The 20,518-nt window shown below is 48.1% G+C and overlaps 1 protein-coding gene across 2 annotated transcripts in view; it reads right to left on the minus strand.

The window, feature by feature from the left end:
• ERO1A (endoplasmic reticulum oxidoreductase 1 alpha) overlaps positions 1 to 20,518 on the minus strand; it is a 39,773-nt gene that overhangs the window by 18,570 nt on the left and 685 nt on the right. For both annotated transcript variants that reach the window (XM_075926210.1, XM_075926209.1), the window contains exons 2-6: positions 9,220 to 9,339; positions 7,565 to 7,648; positions 2,844 to 2,882; positions 1,625 to 1,701; positions 1,471 to 1,544 (exon numbers count right to left, since the gene is read on the minus strand). In XM_075926210.1, coding sequence (XP_075782325.1) covers positions 1,471 to 1,544; positions 1,625 to 1,701; positions 2,844 to 2,882; positions 7,565 to 7,648; positions 9,220 to 9,339 — 394 coding nt within the window. The remainder of the gene's footprint in view (positions 1 to 1,470; positions 1,545 to 1,624; positions 1,702 to 2,843; positions 2,883 to 7,564; positions 7,649 to 9,219; positions 9,340 to 20,518) is intronic.

Here is a 20,518-nt window from a genome sequence, read left to right on the forward strand (position 1 = left end):
CTATCTTCTCATCTCAAGAAGATATTTGTGTCCAAAGATATTTATTTTCCACTGTAATAAAACTGCAAAGATCAGCTGACATTTTTATAGAAAGATGCTGTCATTACACGGCACCCACACATGGCACACCCTCTTACAGTGGGACAATTTTCCTGCACTCAAGATTGCCAGCTGGAACTTTTCCAGCAGCAAACAAGGCTATAAAGTGCAGCATATTTCACTTCAGCTGGGTCTACGCTTCAGTTAGACTGACACAGCCATAGGATTCAGGGGATTTAAAAAAAAAAAAATCACACCTTTGTGCACTGTAGCTAACCCCACATCTCCACTTTCCAGAGCATCAACACTCTGGTGATTGATCTTCCAGCGTTTGATTTTGCGGGTCTAGTAAAGACCCACTAAATCAAACACTGAGGGTGCCCCCATAGGTGCCGGTACTTTTTGTTGTTGCAAGGAATAAGGGAAGTCAACGGGTGTGTTTCTCCCATTGACCTTCCACTGTGGAGCTGGTGCCAAACTCAACTTAAGGTACGTCAACTCTAACTATGTTATTTATGTAGCTGGAGTTGCATACCTGTAATGTGGCTAGGCTCTGAGACCAAGAGGACCATAGAGAAGTCCTCCAGGAGGCTAGAGAGACCCTGGAGTATCTGGCCAATCAGGGGTCGGGGGGAGACTATATAAGAGAAGCTGCAGGAATAGAGGCAGCTCAGTTGCAGCCCGGACCTGAAAGGGAGAAGGTCAAAGGAGCTGTCTCCAAGAGGAGAAGCCCTGAAGGCACCACTTGCCTACTGAGTGGAGAAACAGACTGAGACTGGACAGGACTCCAAGACACTCTGCAGAGGGTACCGGGGCGGGCCCCTGTTGGAAGTGTACCCCGGAAGCAGTTTGTGAATTCACACAAGGCTGTGTGACTCAGCCGAATGGCTAAGTAGCTGCAAGGCTTTTAAAAGGACAGAGCCAGTGCAGAAATTGCACTCAGCCAAACGGGAGCACTCGTGGGAGGTGAGTGTCAACCTTTTTACAGTACCTCAAGCTGACCTTCTGGGTATAGAGTAGACCTAGCCTAAGAAGATCTATCCCCCACTGTAACAGTGTAAATGCTTCCATCAATCTAGTTACTGTGACGTGTGGAGGTTGAGTTCCTACAGCAACACAAAAAGCCCTTCCATAGCTATGGGAAACATCTACACAACAGTATCTGTGCTGCTGAAGTACCCATAGTGTAAACATGGCCTTTGTCTTAACCATTAATTAGTAAAGAAATACGGACAGTCACGTTTACCACTGCAGCAAATTTTATAAGGGATAGTTCTTCTTGCATCTCTTCAAAAGCATACAAATACAGACTGACGTGTTTGTGTGTAGACTTGCCAGTATATTATACCACAGCTTGCACTTTTACAAAAAGATATCAGCCTTTGTTTCAATATTATCTCAAAGTCATTCACGCTAGACAAAGCCTCGTACCGTCAGCTTCACAAAAGTTGTCTGAAGAATCTTCATGCCGGGTCCACTGAACCATGGCTCGCTGGGTTTCATCGCTACAAAGAATAGAGGCAGTTTCAATGTTGATCTTTCTTTATGACACACACACTTAATGGTTTAGTGAATGAAATGATACCTCAAAGATTCATTAACGGCGCCAAGTCGCTTAGCCTCCTCACATTCTCCAACATGGTCGCTGGCTTCTTCTGAATACTAGAAGGCAAAGAGGAAACAGCTGATTTCCTGCTTTTAAAATCCTTCTCCAAACCCATACAATTAATTGTCTCTCAATAGTTCACCTTAACCTGTATTTCTACAAAGGAGCAAGGTATTTGAAGATGTTTAGAAGCTCATACAATTATGGTGACCACTTTGGATTCCACCTCAAAGTCCCCACTGGCACCTTCTGACACGTCAAAGGCTTAAACAAGGAGCTTCTTAGACTATTTATTTTTCCTGTTACATTCCAGCTCGGCTTTCCCCATGATATTTTTATATCCACTGCCTCTTCTTGTTTTCCCCCCCTCCCATTTTTTTCCTTCTCCCCTCTCGCCCTATTTATTTTAGTTCTGGACATCTAACACTCCAGTCATCTGAAGAAGTAGGCTGTGCCCATGAAAGCTCATGATACCATCTACATATTTTGTTAGTCTTTAAAGTGCTACTGGACTATTTGTTTTTTTTTAAGTTTATCCTGTTACAGACTAACTTGGCTACCCCCTGAACCAAATAAATCTGTTAGTTTCTAAGACTACACTGCACAGTTATTTTGGAATAAGCTATTCTCGAATAGCAATTCTGAAATAGCTTACTTCGAAATAGCACATCTACACTGCAGGGAAGCCTCAAAATTAGTCCGAGGCAGGTTTCCTTAATGTAGAAGTGCTATCTCGATTTAGAGCCCCAGGAGGAATAACTTAAAATGGCCCGGGTGCAGGTTAGGGTCTACACACGCCTTATTTCGAAATAGCTATTTCGGAGGAGGCGTTATTCCTCGCAGAATGAGGTTTACAAAGTCGGAATCAGCTGCCCATTTCAAAATAACAGAATTGCTGCGTAGCCGCTCGCATAGTTATTTTGGAATAACTTTGCTGTGTAGATTCACCCCAAGGTGCCACAGAACTCCTTGTTGAGATACAGACTGACACGGCTTAGTTGCTTTGCAGGGAAAGTAGTTGTACGAGCACTATGACATCTCAAGAGAGACACACTATTCTAAGCAACCGTCAGGAGAAACGGGGGTTCTTTGTGGCCCACTTGGAGGCCCTCTGATTGGAGAGGCGTGTATCAGCTGGAGTGAAACATCACCATCACAAGTCATGCTCGCATTATTTGATACCTGCAGACAGACATACCTTGTAGCTTGGAGATTCAGTTCCACCAGAGTCTCCATTCTGAAATGCAAGATAGAAAATTGATACACTTTTTATCCATCTTGTAGATGTGGCCTTCTAGTCTCATTTTAGGAAACTGACCAAAAAGATGCTAATAAAATGAATTAGAGGTGCAATGTGGCCTTGGGATTAAGACTCTGGCCGGGGATTCAATAGATCGGAATTCAATTCCCGACTGCTCCATAGACTCCCTGTGTGATTCATAGATCTCTTGGCCAGACAGGACCATTGGTATCATCTAGTCCAGTCATCTTCAAGGTTCAGGTCGTGACCCAGTACAGGGTCATGGAAAGTCAGGCACTGGGCCATCTTGCTGAAGGGTGACCAGAGGGCCTGCTAGAGATTGCACCGTGCCCTGGAAGCTGTCAGCAGCAGGTCTGCAGGTCGAGGCGAGTAGCCAACTCTCACAGGATAAAAAAGCAAAACGAGCCCCATCCACTGTGGCTCGGCAAAACCTGGAGATAAACCACGAACCGGCTAATGGGTGTGTGCAGCCAGAGCTTGGGGCGGGGGCAGCCTGTGGAGCCGGACCTGCTGCTGGCCACCTCCAGGATGCAGTGTGGTCCCCCGTGCCAGGACAGGCAGAAGCCTGCTGTACCATCCCACTGCATCGCTGACGGGGAGCTGTGGGAGGTAAGCCTGTACCCCAACAATCCCATCTCAGCCCTGAGCCCCTCCAAACCCAGAAACCCCTCCTGCACCCCAAATACCTCATCCCCAGCCCCATTCCACAGCCTGCACCCCTGCACCTCAGCCCAGAGTCCCCACCTTTCTGCCCCACCCCCTTCGGCCTGCACTAAACCCCTCATCTCTGGTCTCACGCTCAACCCCTCATCCACACGGCCCCACCCTGGAGCCTGCATTCTAGTCAAAAGTTACAACTATTCCGGGTCACGAGCAGCAACAATTTTCTTCAACTGGGTCCTGAGGAAAAAAGAGTTTGAAACCCCTTGATCTAGTCTGACATCCCGTATAGCGCAGGCTACAGAACTTCTCCTAAACAATCCCTAGAGCAGAGCGCTCCGAAAAACACCCCCACCTGGAACTGAAAAATTGTCAGTCAGGGAGGGTCTGCTATGACCCGTGGCAAGCTCTTCCAAAGGCGAATTACTCCCCAAGTGACAAGATACGTCTGATTTCCAGCCTACACGTATCTAACTTAACAGGATCCAGAGGCTGAAGGTGAATGATTCGCAGCTACACTGAAGTGCCCATTAGTAAATATTCCCCATGTAGGCAGATACTGACTGTAATCAAATTAGGGATGTTAGATGTCATTGAATAGTTGTGTAACCGCATGAAAACTGAGTGGTTACGCAACTATTCAATAGTCCCCAGGGTGGGCGGGCAGCCAGCGCGCTCCAGCCCCACTCCTGGGGAGCCCCCTGCCGCTCCACACTGCTGCCGCTGTATCAGAGGCAGCAGTGCAGGGTGGCAAGTGGAAGCCAGTCCAGAGGCGAGCCAATTTAAAATTCAGCTCCCCTCATGGACCGGCTGCCTGTTGCCCTGTGCTGATACAGAGGTAGCAGTCTGGGATGGCAGCAGCCCCTGTCCAGGGGGGTCTGAGTTCCCCATAGACAGAGGCTGCTCCATGAGGTGCTCGGACCCCTCCCCGCCACGGACAGGGACTGCTGCTGCGAAGCACCCTCTGTCCAGCGCAGGCCCAAGCTCGCCATGGACAGAGGCTGCTTCGTGGCAACCACTCGCGCACTGCTCCCTCTCATACGAGGCAGCAGCGCGGGGGAGGGCAGGCAGCACCACGGAGCCGTGCAAGGGAGGAGGGGAATGTGCACTGTCAACAAGATTAACCAATAAGCTTAGGATTATCGGTTAATCGTGTAGTTGCCTACTCGGTGACATCCCTGAATCAAATCAGCTCTTAAGCGTCAATTTCTTAAGCTTTTTCCTAATGTCCAACCTAAACCTCCCTTGCTGCAGTTTAAGCCCATTGCTTCTTGTTCTATCCCCAGAGGCCAGGAAGAACAAGTTTTCTCCCTCCTCCTTATGACACCCTTTTAGATACCTGAAAACGGCTATCATGTCCCCCCCTCAATCTTCTCTTTTCTAAACTAAAGAAACCCAATTCTTTCAGCCTTCCTTCATAGGTCATGTTCTCTAGACCTTTCATCATTCTTGTTGCTCTTCTCTGGACCCTCTCCAATTTCTCCACATCTTTCTTGAAATGCGGTGCCCAGAACTAGACACAATACTCCAACTGAGGCTTAACCAGCGCAGAGTAGAGCGGAAGAATGACATCTCGTGTCTTGCTCACAACACACCTGTTTAATGCATCCTGTTTAATTATTAACATTTGTGACGCACTCAGACATTATGGTGGGGAATGCCACAGGGAAGCCAATAAGTAAAGAATATTCACGCTGTCTTTTGGGAAGAGAGGGAAGAAGGAAAATGAAATTAGCAAATGTAGCAGACTACACCGTATGTGTGAGTGAGCGTGTTTCTTCCTGAACTAGACTGTGCTCAAGTGATATGTCAGCTGGTATATTTCCTGTTAATCAGGCCTCCCCACCTTTAAATTTGAGAAGTTACAACATGGCTATCCAGGGAAGAAAAGTCAACTCTCTTCCTAGGCAGATTACTAAAATTCACACTGGGATTATTAAGGATGCATGAAAATTAACTACAGTGACATGGAAAATAAAACCTAAATAGGATACCAGACAGCCTTGCATCCCTTGAGTATTATATTCTTTTGACTGCTTTCATCAGCACAACACAGAGAAATGAACCACTGAAATAAAAAAAAATGCTGCCATAGTTAAAGATTCAGGTTTAAAACTGGAAGTTGCAGTGGGAAAGTCTAAGCTGGATACTAGGAAAAAACTATTTCCCTAGGAGAGTGAGGATGCTCTGGGATGGGTTCCCTAGGAAGGGGTGGAATCTCCATCCCAAGAGTTTTGAAGTCCCACCTTGACAAAGCCCTGGCCGGGATGATTTAGCTGGGGTTGGTCCTGCTTTGGGCAGGGGGTTGGACTCGATGACTCCTGAGGTCTTTTCCAGCCCTAGGGTTTGATGGAAACATTCTAGGATTCTTCTACTGTGACCATGTTTGTCAACCCAATAACCAAATCGACACCTTCACTTTCTTTCTAGCTGTTCTCTTCTGACAGATTCCTCTAAGTTGCTTGCAGCCTCAAAATGAGAATACATTTTTCCTTAGCTCCTATGTTTAAGTTTCCAGTACTCAATTCAAGTGACAAATCCAAGGACAAGAGCTTTTGTCTTGGAAAGCAGAGAAGTCGCAGAAAATAATTGTTTCCTATACAATAAAGCTGCAAAAGTCAGTTTAAATTAATCAGTCAAGGAGTCAGTCCATTCTTCATGGGGAGATCTGAAGGTACACTCCAAGCATTCAATCTTGGTCATTTAAAAATGTGTGTGTGTTTGTTTGTATGTTACTTGTATGTGTTTCTTGGAACACAAGTAAAAGAGCATTCTTCAGACACCGCACTCCTTACAAAAATGGAAACAATTCAGACTCACGGAAAATATAGGATTGTATGACTGCAAAGCTTTTTTGTACTTTCAGCAAATGATTCTCTAATAAAATCTGGTGTCGTTCAAACTATTTTTTCAAACAATACCTTAAATCTTAAATATTTCAGCCCTTTTAGTAGCTTCCAGTCTCATTTCTTCTCTATAAGCCTGACTGGAGAACTACAGATATGTTAGCTACACTAAGCAAAAGCACAGATTGCTGTACTTGATTCAGATATTCATCTTCTGCTTGGCCTCTGCAAAGACTGTGCTCAAGAAGAAACAAGTAACTGTGGGCCAAATTTTGTAAAGCTATTTGAATATTGCTGGGCACACCATTGCAACACCGATCCAATTTAGGAGCCTAAGGCCAAGTCTACACTAGCTCCAGCAACTTGGCTTAAGGTACACAACTTCAGATATGTAGAATACATAGCTGAGGTTGGCGGTGTTCCCACAGCGGGAGGTCAACAGAAACAAACACTCCCATCAGCTTCCCTTACTCCTGGCAAGAGCAGGACTACTGGACTCTGGCAGGGAGTGCCCTCTGAGTTTGATTTAAAGAGTCTTAACTAGACCCGCTAAATCAAATTCCAGAAGATCGATTGCAGCAACATTGATCTTCCACAGAGCGAAGACAAGACCTAAGTCTTCTTTTCATTGACTGCCAAGGGAATTTTGACTGCTGAATGCCTTTTGAAAACGAAAGCAGAGGCTTGTCTACATTGCAACTTTCTCACTCAGGAGGTATGAAAAAAAACACACTCCCCCCAAGCACAGAGAGTTACAGCACTATAAAACATGCTCCCAGAACTGTTAGCTACTCCCCTCACAGTAGTGCCATGGGCAGGGGCAGCCCGTGACTACAGGCCGACTCGGCCGTCGCCTAGGGCACCGCCTTCAACGGGGCACCCAGGGCACCCAATGATGACGTCACGGGGCACCCGATGATGATGTCACTCCATTGATGGCCGTGCAGGCGGGGGCACCAATCGTGCATTCCACCTAGGGCGCCAGCTGCCGTAGCCCGCCTCGGGCCACTACTGCCCACTGGAGCACTTTAAAACTGAGACGCAAAGACAAAGCCTCTGGCTCCTCAAACGGTAAAGTGTTTCAATGCTGTGCTCAGCCACAATGCCTAAATATGTTTACAAATCTGAACCTGGACAGACTTTTGTACTTACGGGTGGGCAAGGCTTTACGGTGCAGTATCTTATCCCACAGTGACTGCTGTCATTCCAAAAAGGGCAAGGTTTCTTTAGGTTTACCTGTAAAGAAATGTATATAAAAATAATTACATATTACACAAATCCACATAATCGAGTCAATTATGTGAGCCACAGCCTAATTTAATAATCCTTGCTCTTTCAGAAGTAGATCTAAGCCACAACTTTTGTAAGCTCAGTTAGGGTGTAACTCAGCATACGTCATTCTACCCTTTTATGAAGGCTTAAGTGACACATGCCCAGTGTTCCGGCTTTCTTCACAGGCGCAAACTTCACCACTAGTAAAAAGGCTCAAGATGAACTTTTGTACTTCTCTCACCCAAAAAATTCTTTCAGTACCTTATAGAGGACACTGAATAGGGTGACATTACAGATTTCAAACACTGGGGAGTGCGTTTTACAGGGTACTTCTTCGGTGCTTTTGGGCCTGGATCAGATTTTCAATTCGCCCCTTCTCTCTGCTTCAAAATATCAACACACAAGTACAGGCAGTCCCCGAGTTACATGGATCCGACTTACATCGGATCCCTGCTTACAAACGGGGTGAGGAAACCCCGCACTAGATGCTTCCCCCCAGCAGACCAGGGAGATGCGAAGCTAGCGCCCCCCCCCTCCCCCCAGCAGACCAGGGAGACGCGGAGCGGCTTTTCTCAGCAGACACCTCAGCTTGAGAATAAAGGACTGAGGGAAGTGAGGTGTGGGAGAATAAAACTGAGCTCTGGAGAAATGTTTGGCTAGAGTTTCCCCACAATATGTACCAGTTCCGACTTACATACAAATTCAACTTAAGAACAAACCTACAGTCCCGATCTTGTACGTAACCCGGGGACTGCCCTAAACAATCCAATCATGTAATGATTTTTTTTTTAAATTCAGTAGCAGACAAACACAACTCAAATACTGCATCATGATTGGCTCCCCACATAGAAAGCTTTTTTTTAAGCACAAATGACCAAATTCCACAGTCACTTCATATCCAGGGCTTAATTTATAATGACAGAGGTGCCAGGGTTCAAGCAATATTTTTACATACATAACTGACGCAGCAAGCCCAGAAGTGCTAAGGCTATGAACAGCCAAGCCTCAAAGTGGCAGGGCTCAGTTCTTGCACAAATTAAGCACTGCTTACATTCATGCAACCCTAGCAACTGCAGGAGAGACTATTATGGATGTAGCTGTGGGCAGAATTTGTCCTGTAAAGGATCAGATTAATAAAGACGGGATGGAAGTTATAATGACCAATTTACTTGGCCTTGTTAAATGCCTCATTGTGTGTACAGAACAGTCAACAAAATATTGTTCTTATTGCACAACTTTCTGCCCGGAAACATTTCCCAAACTTTACCTAACATCAAAACCACTTCCTTGCTCTACCACTGAACCCTTAAGGGAAAAAATGCTTCAGAAGCACTTCTTAAAACTTTATATAAATTGTTTGAAGAAAATTAAGATTCTCTGGATAGTATGAAAGCTGGAATTGTTATGATCATGCTCCTGAAACAAGAATACATGAATTAAAAGTGATAACTTTAAAAAAAACCCGAAAAGACACTGCTTATCTAATCCCAAAATATTTTTGTCAATGAATATAATTTGAATATGAAAGAAAATACCTTGTAATGTCTGAAGTAGTCACTTTCCAGAAGTTTATTTAATTTAGGAAAAAGCTTGTTGTTGTTAAATGTATCTATGGTTTCCACATCACAGGTGCAATCATCTAAGTAACCAGTGACCTGTTGAATAAAAAACAGAACATGACAGATAACATGAACCAAGTAAAGAATCTGTTTTTAAATTCTGTGCACAGAATTTAATGCAAAATGTCTTCCCACACTTCTTCGAAGAGGCTACCAGATAAGGACAATTCGAATGAAGCATTCATCTCTGCTGTATTGGTGTGATATCTCTTGGCATCTGTACATCTCTGTTGAGGAATGCCTTTTTTCCCAAAACCTAGTCGTACTTGGCATATTGCTGAAGAGTTGATATTTCATGAATACTAGGGATGTAAACTCCCAGTTAACTGATGAAGCAGGATGCAGGTGTGGGACCACTCCAGCCCAGCCACCAGCTCCCGGCTCCCAATCCCCGCTGGAGCATAATGACCGATTCACTTGGCTTTGTTAAATGCCTCATTGTGCATACAGAACACAGTCAACAAAATATTGTTCTCATTGCACAACTTTCTGCCTGGAAAGACAAGAGCAGCCCCTGTCTGCAGCGGCCCCCCCAGGGTTAACCAGAACCCGTCACCCATTAAGGGTTATGCTAATCTGTTAACCGGCAAACCTTTCCCATTCCTAATGAATGTGTTGCTCTTTAAAAAAAAAAAAAATCATAGATTCTGATTGAAACCTTTGACTAAGTTAGCTCACTACAAATATAGCCTCGTCCTGTCTATACACCATACATAAATATATTCCTTTGGCTACACACATAATGTATGTGCAATTATAAGGCCTGAACACCCTGAACTTTACCAATGGCAATTGCCTATCTTGTTTCTTATATGACAACAATCCCTGTCGCATCTCAGGGTTGTAAGAAGTACTAGTCCCTGCTTCCACACCAAGTAAGCCAAAACAACACCGCCATCAGAACGCACAACGGCCAGAATAAAGTTCTGTCTTTCAAGGTAACTGTGGTGCTGCCATTTAGCTCATTTAACCAAAACGCAAACAAACAAACAAAAAAAAAAGTGTGACGGAATCTCTTCAGCCATCGAATTACAGAGCTCCAAGAAAGGATTCATGTTAAATCTATTTTAAAAAGCCAACGTTTCTTACAGCTTTGGAGTGATGCGTTGTGGTTGGGTGGGGTTTTTTTATGACTGCGTGAGAAGACAGATTCATTTGTGGCCTTACAGCACATAGATGGCTGGCTCAAAGAGGAAATTGCACAACGTCAAATGAGTAGATAGAGTAAGACGAGAACAAGACTGTGTTCAAACAGCCCCGCATTCCACCTTTACATTATGTTGTTGACTTATACTGGATTTTGACACATCAGTACTAAGGTGGCATTTTCCAGTGTCAGTTAATATTATAGTTGTGTTAACAAAAAAGACTTAAGACAGAGAAGGACTTTGTTGAAATACATATTAGTTTAGGAAGTGAATATCCATAGGAAGTTTTATCCTTGGATCTGGACTCATTATACTTTGGTCATCTGAAGAAGTGGATTTTGCCCACAAAAGCTCAGGATACCATCCACATGTTTTGTTAGTCTTTAGAGTGCTACTAGACTATTTGTTGTTTTTTAAGTTTTTCCTTTTACAGACTAACTTGGCTACCCCTCTGAAGCATAAGAAGTTTGTTAGAGTTTATTAAAATAAGTTCCCCTGACCCATCTTTCACCACCTGTCAGAAATAGTAGAACTCTATCGCACATAACCATTGACATGCACGCACAAAACATGAGTTCGGTCTCCAAAATTTCTGCTCATGTCAAATCTCAGCTACCCGTTCAATGCCCTGGAAGCAGGCAGAGGCAAAAGGAGAGGATAACGAGAAACAGAGGGTCCCTACCAGCGTCATGGTGACTGCCAGCTAAGTGCAAACTTGTAGTGCTGCTGCTCTAGTGACTGTCAGCACCTGACAGGAACAACAGTCGGAAAGAAGCAAGGACTAAAGAAAACACCAAGAGAGAGAGACAGCAGAGCTTTGGTTGTTGTTGTTTTCAAGGACTTCTTGATAATTCTCTTCTTTCATGTGAAAAATTCACATGGCCTTGGTCCTTATTTTTAAGGCACTCATCTGTTAGGGCCCAGGATACCTAAATGATACCCTAAATGTTTTAGGGGTCACCTAAAACAGGGGTCTCAAACTCAAGGCTCCACCCCTGACCTGCCCTCTCTTCTCCCCACCATCATACTTCTTCCCTCAAGCATTCTTCCCTGAGGGACACAGTTTTGGGGATTATCAGGGGATCTGGCACGGGGTGGCAGCAGGGATCGGGTCCCCCTGTACTCACTGCGGTGGTGGGAGCTGCATTGCAGGCCCTCCCAAAATTCGGGCCCAGGTTGGGTGCTCCAAAGTGTCCTATGGACGGAATGGCTCCGTACACATCTCCCCCGGGGCAGAGAGACATGCCGGCAATGGTGCAGAAGCAGCTAGAATTCGCTCTAGCCCTGCTGTGCTACCAGTAGTGGTGCCTGGATCCCCAGGGGGGCATTAAATAGCCTGGGAACAACAGGTGAGGCTGGCGGGGGGGGGGGGGATGTGTGGAGATCCTCTTGTGGCCCTGCCAGACTGGCACTGGTCCTAAGATAAATTAAGTTGAGACCCCCGCACTGAAGATCTGCAGCACAGAAACAGGTCTGCTCCTCAGGTCCAGAAGAACTGTGCAAAGTAGGGTAAATCTCATCGGTCTGGTGGATGGAGCTTTCTCAGGGGCTGGTCCCAGACCATGGAACGAAATCCCACAGCCACAAAGTACCACCACAAACCTTCCCGCATTTCACTCCCAGGGAAGGCACAATTCTTTGGCCTGCCTTCTCTGGGACCCACATAGAGCAGCCAGGATCCAGATCCAATTTTTTTTAATGGACATTTAAAAATCATTCATGGGAAAGGGAAGAGTGAAAGAAGGAACCACAAAGAGATGTGTCTCACTTCGCTTGAAGACTCTGAGAACTACGGTGGTGAAAGCCATATACAAACCGGGACAGAACAGTCCTGATCACCACTGGGCAATTAAACACCTTCTTGCTCCCTTCCCCCGCCCTCCATTGAGGCGGATGGCAATGGCAACAGAACACCTTCCTCCACAATAAGGGATAACCCAAGGAAAGAAAGAATGGATGGAACAATCCACGGAGGGTTGCCAGATACTTTCACAAAAAATCCCGAACATGGCAAGAAAAAAAAAATTGGTTGAGCAAAGGGGAAAAAACAAAACAGGGAGCCAAAGTTGTCGGGAGTGGGGGAGGGGAAAAGAGGTCACTGCACCTTTAAATATTCCCGCACTCCTTGCTCCCCGTGCCCTCGCCAGACACGGCAGGGGAAATATGTCCCCGCCGGCCTTCTGTCCAAAAGAAACAGAAAATACCGGACATTTTACCGGTATTTTCTGGGTTTTTTTAGCAGACAGGGGCCAGAAATAACAGACTGTCTGGGCGAAAACTGGACACCTGGCAACCCTAAACTCGCGCCCTTCACAAAAAAACCCTAAATGATTGACTTTGCAATGGCCTAGTCTGCTGACTCAGGAATACGGAGTCCAGTCTCCAAAACGGAATCTCTTGCATTGTGCCTCAGTACAGTGGAGCAGACTTCTTTGAAGAAATCGTTGGGACATCCTGGGTCACAATGGAAGTTTGAAGAACTCAATGGAGAGGGAAGTCTACATGACCACGAGAGCACACCTGCTTCCCCATAAACAAAATATAGTTCTAGGCCTGGTTTTGAACCCTCAATGCAAGCAGCTAGTATTTTCTACACCTGGCCTCATGTTTTCAGGACAGTAGAAATGTGGGCATTTCCAGCCCTACATTTCTACAGTTCCGTAACTGGGGAACTGAAGGTGTTTTGTATTGCAATGACTGTAAAATTAAGAGCTCAGTAATTAAGTTTATAACCAGGCTAAGCCTCCCAATTAAAAGAATTAACTGACTAATCTCAAATCTACACTCATTTCAGTTTCAAAATCCTCAGTGCTACTTTCTGGAAAGATTGCATTCTTCAGGTTAGCCAGGGAACATGCATCATTGGGATCTAGTGGCTGCTCAGTGCTTTGGTGGTGCAAACCTGGGCAGCTAACGATTCGTCAGCACCAGCAAAACGTTCCATTCTAAGAGCACGTTGAGTTTGCTAGCACCCATGTTCCCTCTAACTTTTTCCCATCGGGGTGCGGAATAAATTTTGTTATGTGCTCAGAGGCATGTGCAGATGTGCACCAGCAGGAAAAACGCCAGCTGTGGGAGCTCTGCTAATCATCTGGGCAGCACCTGAATCTCTCCTGGGTAGCCGCCCAAGTGTACAGCTTACAAGGAACGCTGACAATTCCCACTGACTGAACACACTCAGGAATTCACCCTCTGTGCGCCAGCCCGTTCCAGCCTCCCAGCCGGGAATAGTTCCGTTCTCGAGCATACACACGGTCTAGTGGGCACTGCTCGCCCACTTGCTTACCACTGCTGCCCTTCCTCCAGAGCCAACGCAAAGACAAAACAGGACCCAGTGAAGCCAAGAACCCAGCAGGGCTGACAGCCACCGTGGGCCCAGGTGTAAGGCATGGGAGGGCCGGCTCTGTGCCCCCCGATGGGGCGGGGGGGCCTCAGCCAGAAGGGGTTAGTCAGCAGAGGGCAGTCAGCCCTTAGCACCAGCTGGAGCGCAACGCTCAGCTCTCCCCATTACCCGTCAGAGCTAAGCCAAGTGGCACTCCCACAGCAGTTCAAAGGGGTCTGGGGCAGCAGCCGGGAGCTCCAGGCCCCTGTGCAATTGCCCTTCCTTCTCTCATCAGGCCTGCAGGAAGCCTCCAGGATGCTGAAGCCGGAGACAGCAGAAGTCCCAAAGAAAAGAGCTACCAAGCACTGGAAGTCAGTGTGTACGATCCAAGGGTTTTTACTCCAGAAGGTCCATCGCAGCAGTGTCCATCTTCTGCAATCAATCTTCCGGAGTTCGATTTAGCGAGACTTAACTAGACTCTCTAAATCAAACTCAGAGGGTACCCCCATTGATGTCTGGTACTCCTGCTTTTACAAAGAGTAAGGGAAGCCAACGGGAGCATTTGGCGCTGCGAGGATGCCATCAAGTTCTGCTTAAACTAAGCCGATGCCAACTATGTATTCTACGTAGCTGGAGTTGTGTACCTTAAGCCGAGCTCCCGGATCTAGTGTAGACCTGGCCACAGTCTCCTATAGGACTGAAGCAATGCTACATGCGGCTGGTGCCAGGAGCAGGGGCCCAATAAGACTAAGTAGGGCTCCATTTCACTGCTGCCCTGGCTGATCTAGAAACCTAGGAATAGCCAGGATCAAAATGCAGACTCCAGCCAGGAAACGCACACAGGACCCGGGATGTATTCTTAATTCCAACATGACAATATTCCTTATAGGTTCTGAAATGGACGCCCATCACCGTATCGGTGTCTCTCCCTGCTGCGTTAGGCCCCGTTGCAGAAGCTGTCATGCTATTTATCTGGATAGCTACAGCGCCTCCCGTCACGGCAGCTATGTTTTAATCACAAATACGTTGACAACAGATGCCACACGCACTAGGTGACAGCTTTACAAAATAAATATTTAGCTGGAACAGTTGTGTAAGATGAAACACACCAGCTGATCTACTCCCAAACGCGCGCCGTATGCTTCGTCGATTATAGGAATCGTGGAGCGGAACAGCTGGGTTTCCCAGAGGCCAGAAGCTGGGGTGCTTTGCCCAACCAACAGGTAGCAACACTCAAGCTATGGTGAAGCCCAAGAGGGAAGGGGCGTGGAAGGCTGACATGAGGCAAGAGGGTAGGGCTGGTTATGCCCTAACTAGAACTACGATGTAGTTGCAGCTGGAAGACACAAACAAGCCAGGCAACAGGAGTGGCCCAAATTCACGAGGAAGCTTGGGGTCGGCTCGTAAAGGACTCCAGTTGGCGCTCAGTATGCATGTCTAATGAGCTCTCTACGCCAACAGAACAGCATGGCACGTGCAGCAAGCGTGGCCATTATGTCATTACCGTATTTGGTCCTAAAGCCCAGCAGATCAATACCTTACTAGACTGCCCTTGCTTTGGCTCTTCCTCGTCACTTCATCTCCCTGCAGCACGGCTCCCTGCCCTCGCACAGCCCTCCTCTCTCTTCCCCAGTTGTCCTTCCCCCTCGTGGCCCTCCGCTTTCCTCCCCCGTGTCCGGTTTGCCCTCTCCCCACCTTGCTTTCACTCAGTCACCTCCTTCCTTATTAATGCCCACCCCAGCTGCCATTAAGTCCATGTACAGACTCCACCAAGCAAAGTCAGGGTAGGTGCGTCTTCCTCCCCGCGGCGTGTGCTCTCCCCTCCCCACTGCCACCTGCCCCCAGCCTGCCATCCCTACCCGCAGCCTGTCCGGGAAGTGGGGTCACCTCTGTGCATGGAACGAGGAGCATCTTTTAGCCTGTGTCAGCAGCAGTGTCCCCTCTAATTTTTCCCATCCGTGGACAGAATAAATTGTGTGATGTGCACCAGGGCACGTGCCGATGTGAGAGGGATGTTAAATTGCATCCAATCAGCGAATCGACTACTCGATTCGTTGAGAAGGGGGGGAAATGGCAGAGCCGCAGCGGGGTTCACTCCCTGCCCCACCCAGCTCTTACTCCATTCTAAAAGCAGAGGCGTAGCGTCTGGGACTAGGCTTGAGCCAGGACAGCTGATTCCTGGCTCGCCCTGGTCCCCCACTGTGCCTCTTCTGACCCTGCCTCTCCATGGAGATGGTACTGGGGGGGGGGGGGGGGGGAACACACCAGATTTTAAGCCAGCTCCCCCCAGCACTGGCTCCAGCTCCCCGCCTTGCTGCCTCTGATAGAGTCTGACAGAGGCAGCAAGGGAAGTGGGAAGGACTAATCCAGTCGTGACTCAACTAGTTGCTAACATCCCTAAGATGTGCACCCCCATTAGAAACACATGCGGCTGGGTGTGGCTGGTTATGGGCACGCTGCGAATCAGCTGGGCGGCACCTGACTCTCTCAGCTTAGAGGGAACACTGGTCAGCAGCTACACTGGTTCCCCCCGCAAGCGCCGCGCGCCCGGCGCCCCCTCCAAGCACCACGCGCCGAGAGCGCGGGCGGACAATTCACGGCGCTCCCGGGGCCAGCGCTCACCGTGCACCATGCGCCCGGGGCCGGCTCCGGCAACATGCATGCGCCACGTGCCTGGGGCCAGGCCAGCCCCGAGCACTTGGCAGGCACACACAAATGCCCCCACGGGCACCATGGCGCCCACAGGCACTGTGTTGGGGACCACTGACCTAGCACCTTGGTCCAGGACAAGAGCTAGTCCTAAGCACCATGGTAATCCAAATAAGCAACACAAAGAAAAGGAACAGGAGCTAAAAATCTGCTCCAGGGGCAAAAGATCTGGTTCTTTCACTGCCAGAAAACAGTTTCCGGACAATGGGAGCTGCAAGGACTGTGCTGGGGGCGAGGGCAGGACAAAGAGCCCCTCTCCCATGGGGCCTGCAATACTGAGACGCGTGTGGCCCCAGCAGCCGGCTGCTTTGAGCAGTGTATCGGAGCACGGCAGGCAGGGAGCCTGTTTCTGGGTCCCTCTGGGCCCCGGGACATTGGCAGCCCAGACTATTGTGATGGGCCAGATCAGAATGTCTGGTGGTCTACACCTGGCCCAAGGGCCATATTTTGCCCTCCCCGGGCCTAACTCCGCAACGTTTGACCAAAATCCAGGTTGCCCATCACCCCACAGCAGCAGTGTTTCCACAAAGCAGCTCCACAGATCTGTAAACAACATATGCTCGGCAAGTTGCCGGGAGTTGACAGAGAGAATTGATAAATGGCGGAGTCAAGCACGTAATGCATCATAAACAAGAATATGTGAGCAGAGGACGAGCTGTTTGCAGAGTTATGGAACAGGGAAGCTGAAATGATATTTAGTGCGAAGGAGACAGATGGTGAAGCAGCAACATTATGTGAAACTGTCAAGTTGTTTTGAGTTACACACGGTTGTTTTCGGAATGGTGTGGTGGCTGCAGTAAAAGGAACTATAACGTAGATGCCTTCATCTACCCCAGTGGTGCACAACCCGTGAGTCACGAATGTCTTCTGGGGGGGGGTCACCATAGTGGTGGGCATAGGCTCCAGCCGGCTGCTCAAATTATCTGGGGCGTTGCGACACGAGTACAATAAAATATGGGGGTCGTGGTTGAAGAAAGGTTGCGCACCACTGATCTAGCCTCTGGGGAGCCTCCCTCCAACCAGGCCATGTGGAGAAAGGCAACCTATTTGGTCCAGCATCTGAAATACTTTGAGTGCTAGTTTTAACAAGTCTTTAGCAACATCCCCAAAGTTATCTAATGCAATGGCTATGCTAATGAAGTAATAAAAGCTATTCCCTTTCCTTACGTAGTGCACGATCAGCACATAAGCAACCCCGTGTTTGTGGGGCCAATAAAGTCTGTAATACCTTGATGATTAAAAATGCCATTAAAAACAAAACAAATTATATTCTAAAAGAAAAGACAGCAGAAATAGAGTCTGGCTTTAGAGAGCTCAGACGCACACGATATACCGTCAACCATTCCCACCCAAAGGAAAAAGAAAAAACAACAAACACTTCAATGCACATATGGAAAGCACTATTCCACTTATCTGTTTAAAATGTCTGTCCCATTCTGCTATGCTTACTTTTCATTGGATTTGCACTTGTGTTTTAATGCCGCTTTTCCCCCCCAATTGCTACTCAGTCTCCATGGTTATATATAGGCAAAATACCTTTAAAGGACTGAATAACTTTTTTTTTATTCTTTATCCACAGTTTATGTCGGACATTTGAATATCAAGTCTCCGGGCTTTGAGATCCACAAACGAAAGGAAGTAAATGAAAATGATTATTAACCCAAGACAGTTGTGCAACTCCACAGTTCCCATTTTCCACTTCCTTTTTTATAGATGAAAGACAGGAAGATAATGCAAAGCCTTCTTTTGTAATAGTGCGGTTACAAGATTTAAACACGGGTCAGAAAATGAAAGTGTTAAGTACTGCATTGCAATTTTAACTCATCTAGGCCTCAAATCCTGCAAATACAGACCCCTCCGAAGTCACAGGTATTCATCTAAATCCAATTGCAAGATCTGGTCCTTATGCTGCATTTACACAGTATGGATTGCTGTTTAGACTGTTAAATGTACAACATATACACAGCAAGATAGATCCACAGCTGGCATGTTAGCATAGCTTCACTGATGTCAATGGAGCCATAGGTTACGTCTACACTGGCCCCTTTTCCGAAAGGAGCATGCTAATTTTAAACTTCAGAATAGGGAAATCCGCGGGGGATTTAAATATCCCCCGCGGGATTTAAATAAAGATGTCCGCCGCTTTTTTCCGGCTTGTAGATAAGCCGGAAAAAAGCGTCTAGACTGGCCCGATCCTCCGGAATAAAGCCCTATTCCGGAGGATCTCTTATTCCTACTATTCTGAAGTTTAAAATTAGCATGCCCCTTTCGGAAAAGGGGCCAGTGTAGACGTATCCATACTGTTTTACAGCAGCTGAGGATACCACCCGGCACACGCAATGTGGAAGAGTTAACAGTGCCACAAAAGCTTTAATACACATTTACAGCCTAACTTTGGATTTTATATTTTCCTCTCTCTACTCCAAGAGAGGCTCTACACAGCATACACCTCAATACCTATCAAAATTACTCCCTTGCTCTCCACTCTGGCCTGAACGGCAGATGCATAAGGAATAGCTTCTGACTCCAGGGAACGTGACAAGGGAGAAATAGGACAGACAGGACGATTTTTACCCTCAGTTACTATAGTCATGCACATCCTTCAAACACCTTAGATTAGGGGCAATCAATTATTGTTTGTTGAGGTCCAAATTTCGTGGTCAAGGTATAATCAAAATCATAGAAAATAGTGTAAAAACCCCAATGATAAGTAAATAAAAAGATTTCAGGGCACGTTCCAAAGCAACTGGTGGACTAGGTTTGGCTTGCTGTCTGCCTATGTACTATTCCTGGTCGAAGAGCCATAAATAAGCTTGCAAAGTGTACTCTCGGGTCCCTCTGGCTCAGGGAGGACAGGCACTGGTAGCAGGACTGTACGGACCAGCAGATACTGCTGCTCTATGCTGTGCTTATGGTTTCATAGGTTCAGAGGCCAGAAGGCACCACTGGGCTCACCTAGTCTAACCTGCTGTCTAACACAGGCCAAAGAACACCCCCAGAACACTTCCTAGAGCAAGGCCTGTAAAAAACACCCCACCCCTTGATTGACAAATTGTGCATGATGGAGAATCCCCCACAACCTTTGGTCCTCTGAAACAGAGACCTTCCAAGTCCAGCAGTGCCAGGCCACCTCCAACTGCACGGAGTTCTTGAGACCCACCCTTGCAACATAGGGTCAGGAGACATTAGTAAGTGTCCAGGTAGGGCAGTAGGAAGAGAGAGAGAGGAGACGGGTAAGGGACAGGTGATAGATGGGTAGGCAGGGGCGGCCGGTCCATATAGGCGAACTAGGCGGTCGCCTAGTTAAATGGGGCACCAAATGGTGGCGCAATATCATTGAGGGGTTTGGAGGTGGGGGCGCCGATCGCATGGTTCACCTAGGGCACCAGTTGCTGGCAGCTAGTCTAGGGCCGCTCCTGTCCCACTGGACAGAGAAACACTTAGACAACACGGACGGGAGGATGGGGAGTGGGTCACAGACATTTTGACAGACACCTGGGGAGGTGTATGGGAAGAGAGGACAGAAGGACCGAGCGTGGGGGAAGCACACGGAGACAGAGGACAGATGGACCCCGCGGGGGAGGCGCAAGGGAAGGACAGACGGACCCGCGGGGAGGCGCACGGGAAGGACAGACGGACCCGCGGGGAGGCGCACGGGAAGGACAGACGGACCCGCGGGGGGCGCACGGGGAGGACAGACGGACCCGCGGGGAGGCGCACGGGAAGGACAGACGGACCCGCGGGGGGCGCACGGGGAGGACAGACGGACCCGCGGGGGGCGCACGGGGAGGACAGACGGAGCCGCGGGGGGCGCACGGGGAGGACAGACGGACCCGCGGGGAGGCGCACGGGGAGGACAGACGGACCCGCGGGGGGGCGCACGGGGAGGACGGACGGAGCCGCGGGGGGGCGCACGGGGAGGACAGACGGAGCCGCGGGGAGGCGCACGGGGAGGACAGACGGAGCCGCGGGGGGCGCACGGGGAGGACAGACGGACCCGCGGGGGGGCGCACGGGGAGGACAGACGGACTCGCGG

The sequence above is a fragment of the Pelodiscus sinensis genome, chromosome 4 (assembly GCF_049634645.1).
Source record: "Pelodiscus sinensis isolate JC-2024 chromosome 4, ASM4963464v1, whole genome shotgun sequence".
NCBI lineage: Eukaryota > Metazoa > Chordata > Testudines > Trionychidae > Pelodiscus > Pelodiscus sinensis.